Source organism: Coturnix japonica, chromosome 3 (assembly GCF_054131305.1).
Source record: "Coturnix japonica strain WE chromosome 3, WE-NBRP24, whole genome shotgun sequence".
Taxonomy (NCBI): Eukaryota; Metazoa; Chordata; class Aves; order Galliformes; family Phasianidae; genus Coturnix; species Coturnix japonica.
The window spans coordinates 71,767,452-71,789,962 of record NC_140665.1 but is presented as its reverse complement, the minus strand read 5'-3'; the positions used below and the strand labels follow the sequence as shown (position 1 = coordinate 71,789,962).

The window sequence follows — 22,511 nt, the reverse complement described above, 5'->3', positions numbered from 1 at the left end:
TGTAAAACTGGGCTGTCCCTTCTCATCAGCCTCTCAGGTTTTCTGTTTGCTTGGCTGATTTCCACCCCCCTGCTCAATGAGTATCAATGAGTATTCAATGAGTATCTCACTAGTTATTTATTTTTAATAAAATAATAATACAGAAAGTCTCCGGGTCCAATGTTGATTTCAGGCTACAAACCACCGAAACAAAACAATTAAAAGGCTCTGAAATACTTAAGATGTAACCAATGAGTGACTTGAAACAGTCTGTTACTACCAAGTTTTAATAAATAGTTCTCTTAAGCACGTTCATATACGTATGAGAGCTTAAGTACAATAAGGTTTAAGTTTTCTTGAGGAAATAAAACCACAAGTGAAACATTTGGCTTAACGCACTATGTATACTTCTGGTATAATTAAAAGACAATAACTCTGGGTAAATAATTATATTACATATTTATAACTATTGCAAGAATAGACGTGTCTTACATTAACCTTCAGATTTTAAAAGAGCAAGATATACAGTTGAGAGCATTAGAAGAGGACATTCAAACCTTGCAGATTATCCAATCTTACCTCCAAACAAATTAAAAGCAAAATAACCCTAATAGTTTTCTGGCCCCTGTCCCACTCGTTTCCCCCTTTCACACACACAAAGCAGAATATCAACCCACCTGTATGTGCTATGCTCTCCGGCAACGCGTCACAGTAAATAAAGCTGTTAAAAGCTGTAACCCCTCTAAACTAAGAGCTCACTGGGCCCCAACACATCGTACTGATTCGCTCTGTAATTCAGTCTCCAACGCTCGACCTTACGCTGAGTTACAGGGGGTCATTCACCGCATTTATGTTCATTAAAAACAAAAGTGAATCATCCACTTTTAAAATTGCCTTTTTTCTAATTAATAAATTACTGCACCGCTCCCCTCACACATCCCTTTAGTCTCAATACTTCACCGCACTCTCTCCAACAACCTGTTGGGCACCGAGTTAATGCTTCTTGCAGTCAGACGTCCAGCTTGGCTTCTCTTACAAGTAATGTATCTGCAGCTACATTAACATTCGTAAGGACGTAAGCGTACATACAAAAGTAATCTTTGTAAACAGTTCTCATGTCAAACGCAATACAGAATGTTCAGTGGAGCATCCAAATCACTGCTCATACAACAGAAACAGCCTTATAACTCAAATATATACTCATTAGCCAAGCATATTCTCCGAAATATAAGAGCTGCTAGCGCAAAGGTCAGAAGGACGATCAGAACAGTGGATCCAGTGTGGTTGGGGTTGGCCCTGGGCTGCTGCACCCGATTAAAGTCATTTGAAGCCGGAGCCCATCTCTGGCTGTGCTGCTGGGCACGACGCTGCCGGGGACTCAGGGATGTGTTTGTGGGCACAGATGGAGCACGCTCCTGAGCGGGTGCTGTGCTGCTGGGCTGAGCTTCTGACTGAAAGAGAAACACGAAGAGCCATCAGGCAAGGCAGTACGCAAAGCTGGTAACAAAGACGGTCTTTAGAACCAAAATGACCTCTTCAGATATTTCTTAATACTGATAAAAACATTACCAGTACTTATTACATTGTTAGGTACAACCAGTTTGTCCTTACACCACCTTGAGAAATCGATTTCATGCAGTTCTAAGGACATGAAGTGTCTGAAGAAAGTCTGCCAGATAATATTTGAGATCTAGCTTAGTTTCAAATCGAGATACTTCAAGTACCCCTGCCTATGATTTGCTCACCTCCCTGCAGTTCAAGAAATCCTTAATCAATCAGGCTGTTAAGTCTTAGGACTTGAAGTCACCTGTACTGATGGGGAAACAAGTTAGGACCAGCAAGAAAAGAAGTACAGGCTGCTGTACTGCTTCTCATGGTCAGCTGGGTCCAAACTTCAGCTCTCATCATCATAAACATCACTGGGAAAGCAAAAGACAAAAAAAAATCCCTGGAAACCAAATGTCCATCTGATTCCTGTGCAAGTTCCCAGTACTGTACCTATGCACAAATACAACTATTGCCCTCTGCTGGTCACACGTTTGGCTGCCACTATGTCCCGTGAAAAAGGCGCTATGGGAGCTACTGCTCCGCTCAGGAGAGCATCATCCTAAACTCATCCATCTCTCACTTGGTAGGTCTGAAGCCATAGGATCTGACATTCCACCGTTCCAATCCTGCTTCTAGGGCTGAAAGGATCAAATTTACAGTGTTACTGTGGGTTGAAATAAGGAGTAGTCTAATTCAAAGGAAAGAATAACAGACCACACAGAAGCAAAAGGAAAATATATACTTCTGTGAATCTCGAGTATCCATACACAGCTTTTCCCACAGAAACTGCTCTCCAAGTAGTTGAATATTACTTGACTTCAGTTACACCATTTCATCACTCCTACCCTTCATCCAGCCAGTATTTTAGTACAAGACACTACCACAGTACACTGCTTAATAACAAGTGAGCTTTAATATCCTCTTAATTTATAGAAAAAATTGCTATAGCCAGTTTTTAGCCCGTCACTTTCTTATTCTTATCCATTCTGTTCATCAACTGTATGCACCGAGGTGGGACATCCACCACACCTCTGTCCACCTACATTTAGTGCTATTAACATGGATTGAAATTCATGCTCCCCTAACAGTCCATACAACCAGCCAGAACAACCAGAGGGATAGAAGGGCCATGTGCCCTACCAGTCTCTGCACAGCTCTCCAGCCTCCCACACACGACAATAAGAGCACAGGTACCAGCACAGGCTGGAGAAGATTTCTATTAGTTTTAGCATGGAAAAATCACAACCCTACACAAAGCAGGGGGGTTGAAACTAGATTATCATTGCGGTCCTTTTCAACCCAGACCATTCTATGATTCTATGAAAATGGCTCCAGAAGTAGCAGCTTACAAATATGGCTATTTCTTCAAATTAATACCCATTAGACATTGATGTTCTGATCCCTTAACATGTGAATTCACTTTTTTTGTTTACTGTCTATGATGTATAATAAAAATGTATTTTAAAAGTGTTTATGTTTAAAACATTTGTTCCACATGGGACTATTCTGCTGTAAATTCAGTTAGTAAATGACAATTGAGACAGCGTAACTGAATGAGTTCTCAGAAATGGGAGTAAGTTACCTTCCTCATCCCCACTCCCCCTCAAAAATGCTATTAGTGCCTCGGTATTTCAGCCAGTTCTACTATATAAGCCAGGATTTGTACTAAGAAGAATAAAACAAAATGGTTTATTAAATTCTGAACAGTTCGGAAAAATCCTCCTTGTGGAAAAAAAACATATGTTATTAGCATGTTTATATTTCTACATAGCTTGAAAATATGTTGCAAAGATGCAACAGATGGTCTGACGTTCTTTGACGTGTTACAGTTTTTTTAACCAATCTGCAGTCCCGTCCTCTCTAAAAAACACAGCTTAGCTGGGATTTGTCTGCAATTTATCAGTGACTTTAGATTGCATTTGCCAGAGTCACAACAGCAGCTGCCTTGGCCCACTACCAGGCTTCGGTCACTCCTGAAACTATTATGTAAGTTCCATACCTAGCAGTATGACGATGTAAATGTCATATAGTTTACTTTGAATGTAAGCATATGTTAGTCAACTTTAAAAGCTACAAATTACCACAACAACATTTTTTGCCTTTCACTAAGAACACAACTGAAAAAAAATAATAAAATCTGTGATAGATCAAGATGTTGAATGAGGTCTAGAGGAGGGCCACAAAGATGATCAGAGGGCTGAAGTTCCTCCCCGCTATGGGGACAGGCTGAGGGAGCTGGGGCTCTTCAGCCTAAAGAAGAGAAAGCTCCAGGGAAAGCCTTATAGCAGCCTTCCTGAAGGGGGCATACAGAAAAGCTGGGGAGGGACTTTGTACAAGGTCATGTAGTGACAACTGGACAAGGGGAATTAGTTTTAAATTGAAAGACTGTAGGTTTAGACTAGATATTAGGAAGAAATTCTTTACTGTGAGAGTGCTGAGACACTGGAACAGGTTGCCCAGCAAGGCCCCTCCCAGGTGACCCCTCCCAGGGAGCATTCAAGGCCAGGGTGGATGGGGCTTTGAGCAACCTGGTCTAGAGGGAGGCATAGCCTATAGCAGGGGGTTGGAATTACACAATCTTAAAGGTCCCTTCCAACTCAAACCATTCTATGACTTTATAATTCTGCAGATGGTAAATAGTACCTAAGACATAATACTTTAATGAAAGTGTAACCTCATGTATTTAATAACCGATAAAACTCAGACATGGACCATACCGTTGCACTTGCTGGATCCCGGAATGCTCGAGTTGCACCATCCTGCTGGGGCTCAGGTAAAGTAGCAGAGCGGTTCAGTCCTGCTGAGTTTGAAGGTTCTGCTTCTGACTTCCTGGACGAATTGACTTCTGCCTGCAAGGAACACATGCACACACTTCAGAGATGAGATCAATGTTCCAAGAAGATTTAAATTTCCTTGGAAATTCATTCCAAGAACGATGCCAACTGCATTTCAACACATCAACACGTTTATGAAAATTTAACCCTTATTTCATAAGACTACAGATAATAAACACCAGTTGAGACAAGATCCCAGTTTTATTTTGGATTTTCTTAGTTCTATTTGTTTATGCATAATAATAAGTATAACATTAGTAAAATAACATGAGACCAGAACAAAAAAGAAAATTCTTCAAAAGATAATTGTGACAGAAATAACACCAGCTTTATAAAACTTCCCTTTCTCATGATCCTTAAGAGCTGACCGTGCTGTCACATGACTAACAGCCTGTTTCTCAGCAAGGCTAATTTGCCTCAAGTTATATGTTAAGTTTGCTGTAGTGGTCTGAGTACTAAGATTGCCTCAAAGACAGAAAGTGTACATCTGTGGGGTGCTACCCTGTATCAGGCACTAAGTTTTCATTAAGATTCAGTGCAAGAACTAAGGTAGATGAACATATCCTTATAATACTGTACTATATATGCACATATAAAACGTCTACTAAACATAATTTTCCAGAATTAACGTTTCATACTTTAGGAAATCTGAGATATCGACAGACCTGTAAGAACATACAGAGGATCATTAATAAGCCTCCTGCTAAAACAGTATGTTTGCAATAACCCATTAGGGATAGAAAGGGACATATCACCATACTCCTGAATTAAAACAGTTTGCAGTATAAACATATCCAAATTTTAAAAACCTTAAAATTAAAAGGTCAGGACCAGATCATCTTTTTTTTTTCCCCCCCAATCCCTTTGTAAGCAAGTCTCTCCCTGTAGAGTGTAACATCATATCTCCCCAATATTGTATCAGGATCTCAACTTCTTTCAGAGATTACAGTCCCAAATTTAAGGACTGCTACTTGACTTCAAATGGAAATACAAGTAAAGGTAGCAGGAAATACAAACATTAGAAACCAACCAGTCAGGTAGATAACAAGCTAAGAAGACCATAAAATAACAATATTCTTCCACACTGCTGTTTTGTGTGGGGAAATTAAATTCCCCATTTCCTGACACTTAATTTTCTGATTTTCCTGAAATACTATTGCCACTGAAATGATCTGAAGATGATTTGAAGATTTAAAATTGCTTATAATGTAACATTATTGACTTCTTTTTACACTGACTAATATGGATTCTAATATGAGAAAGTTAGGACAGCACTATTTATGATTCTAATGTAGATCAGAAACAAATCACACAGAATCATGGAATAATTTAGGCTGGAAGCGACCTCTAGATATCACTGGATCCAATTGTCTCCTCAAAATAGGGTTGTGTCTGCTCAAGTTTCAAGCACCTCCAAAGCTGGAGATGCTACAGTTTGTCTAAGAATGGTACTGTGGTGTTTGACAGTCTGTGTGGTGAATTCTTTCCCCCTCTTCACATTCAGTGGGTACTTCCTTTCCTCAAAACTGTGACCACTGCTCTTCTACTTCTTTAGCACGCATGTGATTTACTTTAGTTTAATAAAGTACTCAGACTAGAATACTAAAGTCACAGTAATTAAAAATATATGGAATGCACTGCCCAGGGAGGTAGTGGAGTCACCAACCCTGGGGGTGTTCAAGGAGAGCCTGGATGTTGTGTTGAGGGACATGGTTTAGTGGGAGCTATTGGTAATAGGTGAACGGTTGGACTGGATGATCTTTTAGGTCTTTTCCAACCTTGGTGATTCTATGATTATATATATATATATATACACTCCAAAGTTTACTAAATTAACATCTTTTTCCAGCTCAGTCTCTTTTCTCCAGGACTTACCTTTGCGCCAGGAAAATAGAGACCTCACAGGAAGATGAACAAATTTAAACATAATAAGGAAAGTGGACAGAAAACTAATTTTACTGCATTATATGCCTTATAATGGCAACACATGGATATACCATATTGTTTTACAGAATAAGTGCGTACACTATTAGTCATGTATCTTTTAAGTGGAATGGAATTTATGGAATATAGCATCTAAAATGCCTAAGACTTGCAAGTCAATGTTATTCTGATAAAAACTGTAGATCCCTATCAAACACATAAGCTCAAAGAAGCTGGAAAATTAAGGGAACACCTTTTCCTCTTGAATTTCATACTCTTTGTCTCAAGACCAAACGTGTATTTAAAAAAAAATAATCATTTTGCTTAAGGCTGGTATGAAAGAATTTCTTATAATCCTAGGATCTAGAAAAAGTTAGGGAATCTCTTCTACAAGGACGAAGATAAAGTAGATATTGCTTATATTATTTTACTAACAGAGAGGTTCACCCAAATTACACATCCAATTGGCTATTTAATGAGAAATCCTATCCTGTAAGCTGACATGAAATATACTCAAATTATTAAAAGCTTCTTTATTACCCTGCTAGTAATTTTGCTACAAACACACAAATTGTATGTCTCAGTCTAACATGACATGAATAATAACAGAGCCAAGCACAACAGAGGTTTAGGAAACTTAAAAATTTGAGAAAGGAAGTTGAAGAATGCCCACAAAAGAGGGCCAATTTACCTTGCATTAGAACAAAACAGACTGAAAGACTGTAAAGAGAACGTTAAAACATGAATCACATCTACTTATTCCTTCAGTGTTTTTTCCCTTCAGAAACTGAGTTAAATATATGGACATATAGAACACATCAATGGTCTTTAAAGACTGACACCCTCAAATCTTTCATTTCAAAAAATGGAAAAAACAAGTACGAGAAAAGAAACTGTACCGAGATGTTTCTGCAATAAAGACTTGCAGTGCTTAAAAAAAAACAGAACTCACACTTTTTAAAGCTTATACACTGTAAAGAAGACGAGCAGTGAATCTAAATTGCTTTTCTGGGTAGCTCAGCTTTAAAATTCTATGTCTGTACTTCTTCATCCTCAGAAATATTTGGATGAGTTGTTAATCATAAGCAGTACATGTAGACTCCTGCATTAACACGTGTAGGTGTGAGATAACAAAGGAATGCACCTGTCTTGCAAAACTGGCAGCGATGCTCAGTAGGAGGTAATCTTCACTCTCACAGCACACAAAAAAACCCCACAGTCTTTAGGACAGCGTTAAGAACAAAAATGGGTGATATTAGAGGTCAAACTAGCACTCCTTCCTTGAGTGAGGATGCATTCAATACCGCTGCCACGTTGTCACGTTATATTCCACTATTGATCCCTGCATTCATGTACAGCACCCTTCCTCAGTGGAAGGATTCAGAGTTTAGTGCAAAACCCAACAAAGAAAAAATACTGTACATGCAAGACATGCAATTTCCTAAGGCACAGATTGCTCAACAAACCTTACTTTCACCAAAACATAAGCTAGAAAACACATTATGGGGCAAGAGCAACTTTCATACAAGAATTTAACTTTCTGTATCTTCAGCTGCAGAGTAGTTCAAAAGCATCTGCAACCATTTTTCAGTAACAACATATTTTATTCCTTCCATAAACCAAAAGACAAATAAATATATAAAAATAACAAAGAGAAAAACAATGTAGGTTAGCTTTGTCCAAATTTCCCTAACACATTTCTGACAGTCTGGAGAATTTAATCACATTATTAGTGAAAACAAAGAACTAAAAGCAACATACGCAGTTTTTACCAGAGTACCTATAACTGAAATTATTGCTAATTAATTAGTACTTGAGATGCACAGTTTATTAACCATCACATTTCCAGAGATGATCCATTCCCATTTTTCTCCTTCAGTCTGTCCTAGAAGACTAAAAAGTTTCCATGTAGTAATTTATGAAGGTTTATGAAATACTTTTTTTCCTGCAATTTACTTCCCCCCCACTACACCCCCACCCAGATTCTGTACAGCAGACCACAAAAAAAAAGTTTAAACAGTTACTCCACCTTGAAGCTAATTTGTCTGGCAAGTTCTTTAGCTTCCTTGTCTGCCTGGCTTGACCCACTTCCTGACGTTAGTGGTAAGAGGGCTGTCTTCATAGATGTGCCACACATTTCACAACAGAAGTCTTGTGACCTGGCCACAAAATGACAGAGCACAGAATGACACATTCTCATAACGTTCTTGTATGCTTGGTAAGCAAAGTACTTGCAAAGCAGTCCATATAAAGATGTATTTTCAAGACCAATAGCTTTAAAAGCATCTTTCCCATCCCCTCACCCCCATAAACTGCATTACCTTGAAAAATGTTTAATATCATCTATATTACAAATACATATTATCTTTATCATTTAGAAATGATCTACCTTTAGATTTCTCTCAGCCCATTTCATCAGCCTGTCCAGGTCCCTCTGGATGGCAGCACAACCCTTTGGTATTTCAGAGGCTCTTCCCGGTTCTTAATAACCTGCAAACTTGCCAAGGGCACGCTGTGTCCCACCATACAGATCATTAATGATGTTGAATACCTCTGGTCCCACCATCAACCCTTGGTGTACACCAGCAGTGAATGACTGGCTTCCAGCTGGACTCAATACCCCTGACCAGACATTTGAGCTGGGCTGCTCAGCCAGTTCTCAATCCAACTCATTATGCACTTACCTAGGCTATGTGCCACAATTTTTCTCTACAAGGACGTTAAAAGGAAGACAGTACTAAAAACCATGCCTACCAAGCTAACAGTTCCATTAAAATCCCAAACATAATTTTAAGTTAATTTACTAAAATTATTCAGAAGCCATTACTTCAGATTTTGTTGTTGCTGTTTTATTATGTTCCTGAGCGAAAAGAGGCCTTGTTGTTTGTTTTCTCTATCACTCATGCTTACTCTATCACATTAAATTTCCTTAAGCAGTACGATTACCACTGTATAACAATGTTACTCACATCCCCACCAAACAAATTACAGAGGAACTTCTAATCTGACCACACAACGCTGGCAGGAACACAGCCCTCCCCAAGTAATTTGTTCACCCATAAGTCCTCAACTTGCACAATATTCAGGAAAATAAAAAGATGTAAGGCACAAAATATTCCACTGCTTTGGTTCTGTTTGTTTGTTTTGTCATTTAAATGTAAAACAAGTGCGAGAGAACAGTATTCTGACTTGCACTATTTACTGCTCAATGCCTTACTCAAAAAAGACAGCATATGTGTATTTTTCACAGTAACAAAGTTAATACGTACTTCTTGGCAAGAGCTCTTCTTTCTTCTGGGGTATAATCCAGAGATCCTATTGCTCCTTCACCTTTGGTTGGCATAAATCCAATAATTGCTAGTAAAGCTGTTCTTACTAAAATAGGAAAACAGATAAAAAGTTGCAGAAATAACAGCTACTTTATCTTACTCTGCAATGAAATGCCCATAAAACTTGTTTTGTCCAAACGAGCAGTTCGAATTTCATACAAGCAGCACTGTTTGTTTCTTTATAAAGAACACGACTTTCCATTTTTTGAATTTCCCATTATAAGTCAAGGTCTTATTTTACCGTCAGTCAACACAGAGAAGGAAAGCTAAGCTGTCACAAAAATACCACATCAGTACAAAGTTCCAAACTTTACTATTATGCTCCAAATAAAAATGGATGTATAAATGAGAAGGAAGAAAGATGCAGATTCATAAGGCATCCTTCTTTCTGGGCATACTGCTTATCAGACACACATTCTGCAATTTGGTGCATAGAAGCTCAGCAACTTTCTTTTACCTGTGCTTCCCTTTATTTTTTACCGTGCGACGTGGTGTAGGGAGCCTGCTTTGGAAGGGGGGTTGGACTCGATGATCTCTAGAGGCCCCTTCCAACCCCTACAATTCTGTGATCCTGTGTGATTCTGTGATGAAGTGTATTGCAGTTTGCTCCCTTTATGTTGTCATATTGGGTAAGGAGCTAACGTAAGTACACATAACTCAGAATACTCAGAACATCTCTTTTTGTAATACTTATCATTCAATTTTGCTTTACATATGTTTGTGAGATTTAAAAATTCAAAGCAGTTTGCCAGAAGATTTGGTAAATAAATATCATATGAACCAAGCACCACAAAATAAATATACAGAATGTGTATGTATTCATGTATGTATTCAAATACAGAACACGTATGTATTCCTATTCCAAAGACTATTTTGTGCTCTTTAAAAAAAGTAAAAGATTTTACAGTAGTTGAATTCCTAAGATCTTATCAACATTATTTAAACTACTCAATATCCAAAGAAATAATTAATACCCTGCACTCAGGAAGACAGAAGCTATACATACACATACACACACACACACAGAAACATCACCTTGGATCAATTGTGCCAACTCTGAAACTCTTCAGATAATAAAACTTCTTTAAAAAAAAAGCATAGAAAACATTCGGTTATTCTCAGCTTAGACCATGACTTTCCTCTGGAGTGCTCAGAGGTAAAGCATTAGCATAAAAGCTGACTACTCTCCTCTCAATTGACACTCAGGCTGCTTTTAGTGATTAGACCAAGGGGAAAAAAAGTGAAGTAATGGAATTTAAAATATTTTAATGTAAGAATGGTTTTTAAAAGTTAAGAATATCTTAACGAGTCCAAGAAATTTTTATTTGGATGCACAAGCATTAACAGCTTACCAACACTCCTCAGTTCCTCAACCTTTTCAGCTTCTGTTTATTGAACAGTTTCCAAAACTTCCTGTGTCCCTCTTTCACAACTTCACATTTCTACAGCTCTCCCATCCTTTTGCTCCCTCAAAAATCTGCCTCCCCTTCCACTACAAGCTCTATTAATTGCAGTTAAGAACATGGGTGTGTTTGCATGGGGTAGAACACAAGCAGCAGAAATTGCATCTCATATTCTTACTCAGAGCTAGGAAGGCAACCTTTCTGTTCTGCTTAATATTTTCAGTTCTGACAATATTTTTCAGTGCCGTTTCCATTTATTCTCCTAATATTATAATAAATAACTAAAATCCTGTCAGTAGCAGCACTGCCTTGTAGTTCAGTCACATTCTGTCAAACAAACCAATGTGAATAAATACATTAATGAGCTCAAAACCACAGAAGAGGGTTTTTTCTGCTCACTCCTCAGTGAAGACCAGAGGTACAGCAATTCCAGAGTTTCCTCGAATTCAGGGAAGCACATGAGAGGAGTTTCAGCACACATACTAAGAATTAGTCCAAGCATCGAGAGAAGTATTAGTGAAGTATTATTGTAGCATTCTTTGTGAGACTTTTCAGTGTAAAGATGATTTCCAAATAATTTGTTACTTACTACTCCATGAAGGCTGCCATGTTTCAGGATGATGCCCTGAGATGCTTAAGCAAATTTTCTTCCCCACTTCAAACCTGCCATTAGCCTTTAAAGAAAGGAGGATATAATAAAATGTGAAGTTAATTTGTGCAAAGAAAACAAGTTATCAAAAATATCATAAATCCATATGCAAACAATACTTGATAACTGTATTACTACCAACCTTGCAAATACAGCATTCAGCTTTCTGAATCAAAGAAGTCTGCCAACTACCTTAGTTCATGCACAAAGAGACCCCTACCTGATACCTCATATGTCCCAGTGTGACATAATGGCTTCTCTGTTGCTCCTGTAATCCACACACGTGTGGAGACTCTGAAAGTCTATAGCTCTATGAAATTACACAGAAATACAGGCCTTCACCCATACCATAGGTCTGTTTTTCACACATTAACAGAGACCACGTAGATTATGTAAGTTCATGTAGTTCCAATGCTATAGGCAGGGACATCTTCCACTAGGCGAGGTTGCTCAAAGTCCCACCCAGCCTAGCCTTGCGCACAGCAGTGGTAGGCTGACAACTGGACAAGGTGATTTTAGTGGTCATTTCCAACCATAATTACTCTATTATTCTGTGACCCACAGAGACAACAGGAAGGTCAGACATCCATATAAGCAATCAGTATTAGTTTTGGGGAAGTCTCCCACTTGTAGATCCAAAACTTCATCTTCCTACATTATACCAAAGTCACTTTCAAAGACTTCTGTCACTAAACTGGCAGCATTAATTGTACTATGACCCCTGTCTTATAAAAATAATGTTACCTTAGGTGCTAGGAATCTTTCATATACTTACCGTCAGCAAAATAATGCTTGGTGGTTTCATGGGATATTCAGGTGGAAGTACTATCCGTCCGTGATAAATTCCTCCATCAAAATCTGAATCCGGAGGACCTCTAACAGTAAAGTGCCATTCAAAAAGATTGTCCTAAAATGACCACAGCAAGGGAAAAAGAAATAAGTGTCAAGGAAGTTGACATCTAATCATCATTTCTTTAGCCTTTGTTCCAAGGAAAAAATGAATGGCAAGTTTTAAAATAAGGAAAAAAATAAATAAATCAGAAATGAAGATAACCAACAGTATGCTAAGATTTCGCTGAAAAGGAAAGATGAAGTAGCTTCCTGGTAATTTTCTTACCAAATGACTTAGTTGGAAAATTCTAATGGACTTCACTCTAGCTGTGCCTATTCATTTCCTGTCAGATGGAATACATGGAGTCAAATACGGGAAAACTCAGTCTTTACCCCAGTGAATACTGGTTTATACAGAACTGAGAGGCTCACTCCAAGTAAGAACATTAATTACAGCCTTCTACGTCAATGTCTCTTCTGTGCCAGGGCAACAAAGGGATTAGATGCAAGTTCCTCAGAATTCCCATCCTCATTTGTTTTTCCACAAAGACTCACCACTACCACACCCTACTGCAATATATAGAGTTTGAACTTCAGAACATTTTCATTGGACAAGGAAACAGCTCTTCCTTAAGCATTATTTTTGGGGGCTCTGAGTTTGGCTTTGTGCTTCAGATCTCCTGATGCTCATGACTCCTTGGACAAAAACAAGACAACACCTAGTATTAACACTGCAGCCCAGTGAAGCTTGCCTTTGGTGAACAAGACCTCCTAACTAACACTGAATACAGGTATCATGTGCGTGTGTCTGCTCATCTAGCTACAACATTTCCTAAGGGAGGGAACTGTCAACATTTCCAGCACTTCTTCTCATTGTTCTCACTGTTCACTTCCCTATGAGTCACCGTTCAAACTGCAAAATAAGGTTCTCATTTCAATTACAATAGCACGAACTAAACCTTACATTTCACCTCAGAAAGAAGAAAATGAGGTAGAGACCAAGGCTGGTCAGTAGCAAAACAGAAACATGCTAACAGCTACAAGCATGTTTAATATGCTACACTCTTCTGTAAGCAGTTAATTCCCTAAACTGAGCATAACATTAACTTGACTGTGATTATTCCAGAAAAATCAGAACATGTTTCTTTTTATGCTTCTAAGCACCAGAATTTCACTGTCCTTTCAATCCAAAACCTTCCCATGACGCCACATTCAGCATCTAGGATGAAAATAGTGGGTCTGATAACAGTAAAAAAGCTTAATTAAACATAATAGTCCCAGGGAAGAGAGAGGGGAATAAACATATTGTATCCATGTGACAGAATCACTTACATGGCATGTGAAAGCACTATTGTTGTGTACTTTCACTAACAATTTCAGTCTACAGTACTATGAAATATGGAATTCTGCTCTTGATTTCCAAAACCTCTGAAGAACTGAATTCACTTTAGAATAGTTTGCTGCTATTTAAATATGCATGTCTAAATATACATAGAGGACTTAGAGCCTCATTACATGCCCCTGCAGCAAGCACGTGGGGAAACAAACCTCCAAAGGTTGTGCGTGATAATGATCTGTAGGATCCTTCAGTTCTGCAGCCTCTTTCATCAAACGTTTGACAGCTGAAAGAAAGAGAGCATGAAACATGAAAATAAGGAAAAGAACAACACCTACTGCACACAAACATGTGTAAACACTTCGGAAAGAGCTCCTTTCAGCTAACTAGTCCTTTTAACACATCACAGCTTCTTCACTAAGTTAATAACCCAAGATACAAAATAAATTACTCACACTGAACACATCTTTTAAATTACTCATTCAAGCACACAGTTATGAAAAACGTTGCATGGTCACAGAAGAAAGCCTTAGCAGCAGGACTAAAGCAGTGTTGTATTACTAACTTCACCAAAGACTAAGAGGAAAAACAAGCGTCATTAACAAAGTTTCGGTCTTTAAAGACAAGATGTAAGAGACCACCAATCCTAGTATTTTACCAGAAGAGGTACATAATTTATCTTTAAACAACTGCTGGAAATCTTTAACCTGACACCTCGTGATTATTACGTGACTAGTTCCTTAATCAATCCAAAGGAGATCACAGTGAGACTTGAGAGAAACCAGCACACCAGAAGCAAAAGGAGATCTGTGTTTATACCAGATTAGAAAATACATTCACCCAGTAAAAAAACTGTCCCAGTTCTCTGTAATCTAAACTTAATAACGAACACAGACACAATGGTACTCCTCTATTCTAAGTTCAGCACAGCATTCTGTTACTCTCTCCACCCTTCTGTTTCAGGACAACCAGCACCATCTCTATCTGCTACATCACCTTCTTCCTTCCCCTTCAGTAACTTTTGTTTTGCCCAGCCAGACGCTCTCACGAGCATCACTCAATAACTCCCAATAGGCCCAGCCAACCCAAAAAGCAGTCTGAACACAAGAATCACAGACAAGAAAATCACAGAATCACAGAATTGTAGGGGTTGGAAGGGACCTCCAGAGATCATCGAGTCCAACCCCCCTGCCAAAGCAGGCTCCCTACACCACGTCACACAGGTAGGTGTCCAGGCGGGTCTTGAATATTCCCAGAGAAGGAGACTCCACCACCTCCCTGGGCAGCCTGTTCCAGTGCTCCGTCACCCTCACTATAAAGAAGTTCTTCCTCACATTAGTGTGGAAAATGAAGGATGTCACTTCACGTGCAAAAGAAACACCAAACCTAAAAATACCAGTTACCCTTTAAGAAGACATAATGGCAACAGGATGCCCTACTCCATCAGCCACAGCCAGTTCAAACCATGGATGTCTCTCCCACTCATGTAATTATATCCAAGTGCACAGAATGAAAAACACTGCCCAAGTTCTCTCTCACAACAGCTTTTGAAAACACTGTGAGCAAAACATAATTCCTGGATTTATACCACCCAGCTCCATGACGTTCCTTATTTCCACAACGCTACTCTAACCTCCCTGCTACTTTAATTTCAGTTTACAGTGAAAAGTTCTTTGCCTTCATTACAGTTCCTGATAACCATTAACAGGACGAAATTGGAGAATTTCATTTAATTCAGTCCAAAAAGCAAACATACATCTATACCCCATAGGAACTCACTGCTGCATTAGGAAGCACTGGCAGCTCCCCACAGTGCACCAGAGGTCACCCACCCCACACTGGAACTAATCCCACAGAGTAAAACTGTGAAAAATCTGAAGAATTAATGTAACAGAGCCTACCAAGGCTGGCTTTGTTTGAACACAGTTAGTTTGTAACCAGCCTATAAGGAAGGCTCTAGGCACGCACTGCAGCAGTTTGGGCCTGTCCTACCAGGATAAGCCTGCTTTGCTACATCAGAGATAAATCACTTGTAACAAGTTTCCAATATTAAACAGAAAAAGCAGCGTATGTACTTCCACATACGACAGGTACAGCTTACAGGTAGTAGAGATCAGGCTTGACTGACAGGGTTCATCCTGACTGCATAGGATTTAGTGTTTCTCAAAAGCCTTGACTTCATTAAGCATAGCTACAGAATGAATAAACACAGTCCCTCCTTTGGCTACAGGAAACTGCAATGGAAAAAATGAAAGTGATTTCTGCAGTCTGCTAGCAACAAGTACACGACACTCATCCAAACCTGGTTTAAGAGAATCTTAATGTGAAATACGGCATTTCAACAAGGAGGGATTTCAAATCATTTTTGCATTACCAATTAACACTATGAGGTGCAATCCAATGAGCTGACCAAGATTAGAGTGTTACAGAGTGTTATTTCAGCATAAGGAAGGAGACACTTTTGAGCACTGGAAGCCTAGACTCTCTAACACTCAGAAAACAAAAGCTTCATGCATCACTACAAGCTTCCTAAAGACCTGTCCTAACATCCACACAAAGTAGCAGTGCAGAGCTCCAGGGCAAGGGGAGCAGTGAGGCAGCCTCGGCTTAAAGCCCACATCAGTGCAGCCTTGAATCAGCAAGGCTCAGCTCTTGCTATGTCCTCAAGCAAAAGGAAATCATCTCACACACATAAACGCGACCACAGGATCATCAGTGAAACAAATCTTTATTGAAGTGACCAGGCTCGTGTGTGACAGCACCTGCCACAAAAGAGCAACCACTTCATTCTACCTATTTTCAGTTCTCCTGTTCAAGGAAAATCAAAAACATATATTTACAAATTAAAGAACTGGCATAAAGCTGGAGATCCCCTAATATTTCAAGTTGAGTTATGCAGCTCTGTTACATGGAGATTTTTTTCAAGGCATGTTATACTCTCTGGAGACTTGTTTATTAGGAATGCTTTTATTGAGCCTACTCTCTTTCTTCTCACCCTCTGGAGCAACACACCTTCACTCTCCGTTTCACTCAGAACAGGGAGCTACATTTCCAAACTACTGTTCAGCCAATGCAAAGTAGGATAAAGCTTAGCAAGTGTAAGGTGCTTGTTGAATACGCTGAGACCAAACAACATCTTTAGCCTGCCTCCATTCAACATATCTCCTATACTTTCTATTGACTGTTTCTTAGTAACAAAGAACTAACCCATGCTTGGTGGCATGAAATGCTTCCTTACTTGCACAGAAATAGAGCGGAGAGAAAAGTATAGTTTGTAGGAAAGCGGTTCTTCACCCTGCAGTAAACGAATTAAAGATGACAGCTAAGAGGATCATCACCTAGGCACATTATGCTCCCCATGCATCAAGATCCAGGGGCACCAACAACAGCATGCAAATGCAGGACACTGGCTCCATGCCTCACTCCGTTGCTGTCTGCAGCCCCTCAATCCCACAGCAATGCATTTCTACACAAGAAAACCTGCTAAAAGGAAACAACTCACTCCAAATTAAAACAAACAACTCACAGAATCACAAAATTGTAGGGGTTGGAAGGGACCTCTAGAGATCATCGAGTCCAACCCCCCTGCCAAAGCAGGCTCCCTACACCACGTCACACAGGTAGGCGTCCAGGTGGGTCTTGAATATCTCCAGAGAAGGAGACTCCACCACCTCCATTGTTGTTTGCAGGTTCGATGTGAGCCACTAAGCAGCTGTTTGCAGTTTTGTGTATGTATATGTGCTGATACCTGCTCCTAAGACCGGTAATGTCCCATGTGAAGTAGGAGGCCAAGGAATCCTGTCACTGCAGGAGAGCAGCTGCAAGGTTTGACATCCAGGCTGAGGGTCACAGTACTTAGGGATGAAAAGTAAAAATAAAGATAAAAATGGTAAAGCGCTTATTGCAAGTAGCTGTCATAAATGTCAGAAATAGAGATGTTCTCAAAGCACAAAGAGGATGAGGTCTGCACTCCAGTGCACTGAGCTTTACTACTAACAGGAATGGTTTATCAGCCATATGGTAGCAGGCTGATATACACCACCTAATCCATTTTGAAGTTTCAAGACGGAAAGCAGCTTGTCCTTTTAAAAGTGCCAAGAACGGAAATAAAAATATGAAGCAAAAGCTGAAGAGGCTTTGCCTTATTGAGGCAATACAAAGAAGCCTGAAGCACAGAGTGGGAAATTTTTTCAACCTCTAAGATCACCCAGTCTAACCTTCCACCTATCACCAACATTTCCCACTAAACCATGTTCCAGAGCACACATCTAAATGCTTCTTAAACACCCCCAGGGATGGTGACTCTACCACCTCCCTGGGCAGTGACTGATCAGCCTCTCAGAGAGTAAATTTTTCCTAATATTCAACCTGAATTTCCCCCGGTGCAATTTAAGGCCATTCCCTTTTGTTCCATCACCAGGCACACAAGAGAACAGGCTGACACCCATGTTCCTTTGGGTAGTTCTAGAGAGTGATAAAGTCGTCCCCCCCCCGAGCCTCCTCCAGAGGAAACAATCCCAGTTCCCTCAGCCGCTCCCCATGAGACCTGTGCTCCAGAGCCCTCACAGCTTTGCTGCCCTCCTCCAAACACTCTTCAGGCCTCGGTGTCTTTCTTAGCAGGGAAGAGACAAAAACTGAACGCAGTACTCGAGGTGCAGCCTCACCAGAGCTGAGTACAGAGGGATGATCACTACCCTGCTCCTCCTGGCAATACTATTTCTGATGCAAGCCAGGATGCCATTGGACTTCTTGGCCACCTGGGCACACTGCTGGCTCGTGTTCAGCCAAGCATCAACCAATACTCCCAGATCTGTTTTCCTCTACAAAGTCTTCCCCAGTCACTCTGCCCCAAGTCTGTAGCATTGAGTTGCTGGGTTGATGAAGATGGTTGAAGAAACAGTATTTACTTGAAATTTCTTTTTGGTATTTAATATCTTCTGCTCATAATTTCATAGGAAGATTTAGTGTGGCTTCTGAAAAAGCAAATCTTTACCAGACTTTCCCAGACTTTCACCAGCCATATGCTATAGAGCACGTTTGATCTGGGGAAGCAATACCGACCCACTATATGAGTCATTTATTTTTCCTGAAAGAGGTTCGTTTTGCAATACAACAGCACAGGTGGCGAAAAATCAAGTAAGTAAAGAGAATTTTCACTTGAAAATAAGAGAAGCTGGTAACAACAGAGCGGACAAATGCTTCTAAATGAAACCACAAATATTTGCCACGATCCCAAGGTACATCACCACCACTGCTTTCAGTGACGTGGCAAACCTGAACTGGTGAGTGTATTTGCCTGCCCTTGAAGTACACATGTGCAGCATATCAGAGACTTAAAAAGCAACCCCCCCCAAAATCTGCCTTCCTGGTATTTTATAATAGAATAAGCACATCATTTGCTACGTGCTTCTCATTATTCAGTTATGTAAGTTGGGCGTGAGGAGCAATGAGAGAAAAGAAAACATAATTTAGCAATAAACACGAGGCATGCTTTGTGAACAAGCCTGTCATTTGCATTTGCAAAGCACAAGTCATCTCGATGCTAAGTTTCTCCCCACCTCCCATGCTGGCAATAGAACAGTATTCATCAACAGCAACAGGAAGCTGATAACACCTGCTGCCCAAAGGTGGGCTGGGGCAACAGGGCAGGGCAACTGACATAGAAAGGCTCCCAGGTCTCACAATCCCCGAAGCTCTGCTTAAGAAGCCACAGAGGCACACAGCCACGGACAGGTCACTGCCCCAGTGTGGCCCTGCAGGAGGGAGCCCACCTGGCCTCAGGGCCCTTGCTGGAAAAGGAACCCCCTCTGCCCTTTCTGTGCTGTTTCTCAGGACATAGAATCACAGAATGACCCGGGTTGGAAGGGACCTCAAGGATCATGTAGTTCCAATCCCCCTGCCTGGCAGGGCCACCAAACATACACCTTTACTAGATCAGGTTGCCCAGGGCCCCGTCCAACCTGGCCTTGAACACCTCCAAGGACGGGGCATCCACAACCTCCCTGGGCAGCCTGTTCCAGGGCCTAACCACTTTCCTAGTGAAGAACTTCCCCCTAACATCCAACCTAAATCTTCCCTCTTTCAACTTAAATCCACTTCCCCTTGTCCTGCTATTATCAGCCCCAGACTCCTTCCTACTGTGTTGTATCGTGACTCACCTGAGCACACTCCTCGCTTAAGGACTCAAAATACTGCCTAGTGCTGTCAACACATGAATTGTATTGCAGAACCCCTCAAACACACGTATACACACACATGTAGGTGCGGCACATAAAAACACTACAACAGCTTAGGAAAAAGCTTCAATGCACAGGCTCGGCCAACGTCAGCGCCTGACCCTCCCCTCGCGCAGGCCCGAGGAGCCAACGAACAGCTGGTAGCACGGGCACAGCCACGTTCGCACAGCAGCAGGCAGCAGTTCCAACGTACTAACCACGACAAGCATAAAAAGGCGTGGACATAATGGACATACACGCACGGCAGCGCCCCGAGATACCCCGTGCTCCACTCAAGGAGGCATCCAACGCCTCCAAGCACCGCGGGCCGACCAGCCCAGCCCTGCACAGCCGGCACCAGCAGCACGGCCCCAACCCGCCCGCTCTCCTCCCTCCCAGGGCGGCCTTCGTCCCCCTGTGGAGCCGAGGCCGGGCCGCAGCTCTGCCCTTTGTCGAGCGAGCGCTCGGCCTCCCCAGTCCGGCCCGGCCCCGAGCCCGCGGCCCGAAGGCGGCCTGCCGCGGCCTACCCGGGCTCTTGAGATTGTAGCGGGCCTCCATGGCAGCCGGCACGCTCTTCCTCCACAGCGTCTCCGGTAGCGGGGGCCGGGGGAAAACGAGCAGGAAGGAGACACGGCACGACCCGCCTCGACTCGGGAAACTCCCCTGACGTGGCGGAGGGAGGCACCGGCCGGACAGGCACCGCCCCCAGAGCCGCCCCGCGAGCGGGGACGGGCTGAGCGGCTCTTGGCTGCGCGAGGCCTGAGCCGAAGGTCACAGAATTACAGAATCACAGAATTATCAAGGTTGGAAAAGACCTAGAAGATCATCTAGTCCAACCATTACCAATACTTCCCAGCTAAATCATATTCATCAACACCACATCCATACGTTTCTTGAACACTCCCATGGTCGGTGACTCCACCACCTCCCTGGGCAGTGCATTCCAATGCCTGACTACCCTTTCAGGTCGGTGTGGCCACCCACCATTCCCAGTGTACGTGGATGGCAGTGATGTCATACTGAACACACTAGGCCTGGGGATGGACTGCTCTCTGCTCCCTCTTTCTGCTCTCAGATTCCCTTTTGCTGGAGCCACCTTGCTATGCAATGGGAGAAGGGCTCTGGGATCTGACTAAATCTTGTCCTGCCCTGAAGGAGCACAGTAGCATTTCACAGTCAGAACTATAGAATTCTGTGTTAAAAAGAAACACATCTGGGATATACTTTGATAGAAGGTATCTCAACAGTATGATCATTGGAATAATGGCAGTAAGTTGAGAAGAGTGAGATTTATTATGAACCGGAGCAGTACAGAGTTCAGCATTCTCTTCTGGGCTCTGGTTTTGAAGCTGGTGCATTTACATTTTATACAACTCAAAGAGGAAGCACCCGTAACTGACATGAAACTGGGGTTTTTAACTAAATATATATCACAGAATTGTAGGGGCTGGAAGGGACCTCTAGAGATCATCGAGTCCAACCCCCCTGCCAAAGCAGGCTCCCTACACCACGTCACACAGGTAGGCGTCCAGGCAGGTCTTGAATATCTCCAGAGAAGGAGACTCCACCACCTCCCTGGGCAGCCTGTTCCAGTGCTCCGTCACCCTCACTGTAAAGAAGTTCTTCCGCACATTCGTGCAGAACTTCCTATGCTGTACTTTCATCCCATTACCCCTAGTCCTGTCCCCACGCACTACTGAAAAGAGACCAGCCTCACCACTATGGCTCCCACACCTCAGGTATTTATAAACCTGGATCAAGTCCCCTCTCAGCCTTCTTTTCTCAAGGCTAAACAGACCCAGTTCACTTAGTCTCTCCTCATAGGGAAGATGCTCCAGGCCATAGCAGCTAAACACTACTGAAAATAAGCTGAATAGACATAAATGCTAAGAAACAGAAATCCACTGAAGGGACGTAATGTTTTCTCTATTTAATTCAGCTATGTCATGGCCTGTATTGGTGCTGGATAACCACAAGCAATTGCGCAGAGCTAGCAGTAAGTGACTGCTTTTATTTTCAGACTCATTGCCTGACTGACAGTTGAGGCTACAGACAACGAACGCTGCCAAGTGACTCAGTTGTGAAACCACCGATGCCTGCGAGGCAGTGTTGTAATGTGTGCACGGACAGAAATCTGGGGCTTACTTTCTCAGTGCTGCTTGTCACCGACTGCGTCTGACAGATAGGAGCAAGCATTGCACAGCCTGTGCATAGTCAGTGCTGCCAAAATAGAGAGCCAGCTTCCCTCCCCTTCCTTCATGTGACCGCAAAAGCCCTGTTTGTGTTTTCATTCTCCCTTTTGTTTAGACTTCTGCACAGCGGGGCCATTTTGTTCCAGAACTTTTTTCTTTTTAAATTAATGCCAAATATACTAGCAAAACTGCAGCCAAATCCCAGATATGAACAGCACTTCGTGCCGGCTGTGTATCCTGTCATACGATCTACCCTGGTGGAAAACGAAACG

General features: G+C 41.6%; 1 protein-coding gene across 2 annotated transcripts; it reads right to left on the bottom strand.

Moving 5' to 3' along the window:
* Positions 1 to 98: 98 nt before the first annotated feature.
* On the bottom strand, positions 99 to 20,717 carry UBE2J1 (ubiquitin conjugating enzyme E2 J1). 2 transcript variants are annotated; one of them, XM_015858917.3, is made up of 8 exons: positions 20,575 to 20,717; positions 14,045 to 14,118; positions 12,441 to 12,572; positions 11,606 to 11,690; positions 9,554 to 9,659; positions 8,314 to 8,443; positions 4,245 to 4,376; positions 99 to 1,430 (listed from the first exon to the last, which is right to left on the bottom strand). In XM_015858917.3, the coding sequence occupies exons 1-8, from the start codon at positions 20,603 to 20,605 to the stop codon at positions 1,161 to 1,163; spliced, it is 960 nt and encodes a 319-aa protein (XP_015714403.1). In that variant the 5' UTR covers positions 20,606 to 20,717; the 3' UTR covers positions 99 to 1,160. The 2 variants fall into 2 exon arrangements, with proteins under 2 accessions (XP_015714403.1, XP_085399823.1); XM_085543697.1 differs by lacking the exon at positions 20,575 to 20,717 and adding an exon at positions 17,171 to 17,207.
* Positions 20,718 to 22,511: the final 1,794 nt, after the last annotated feature.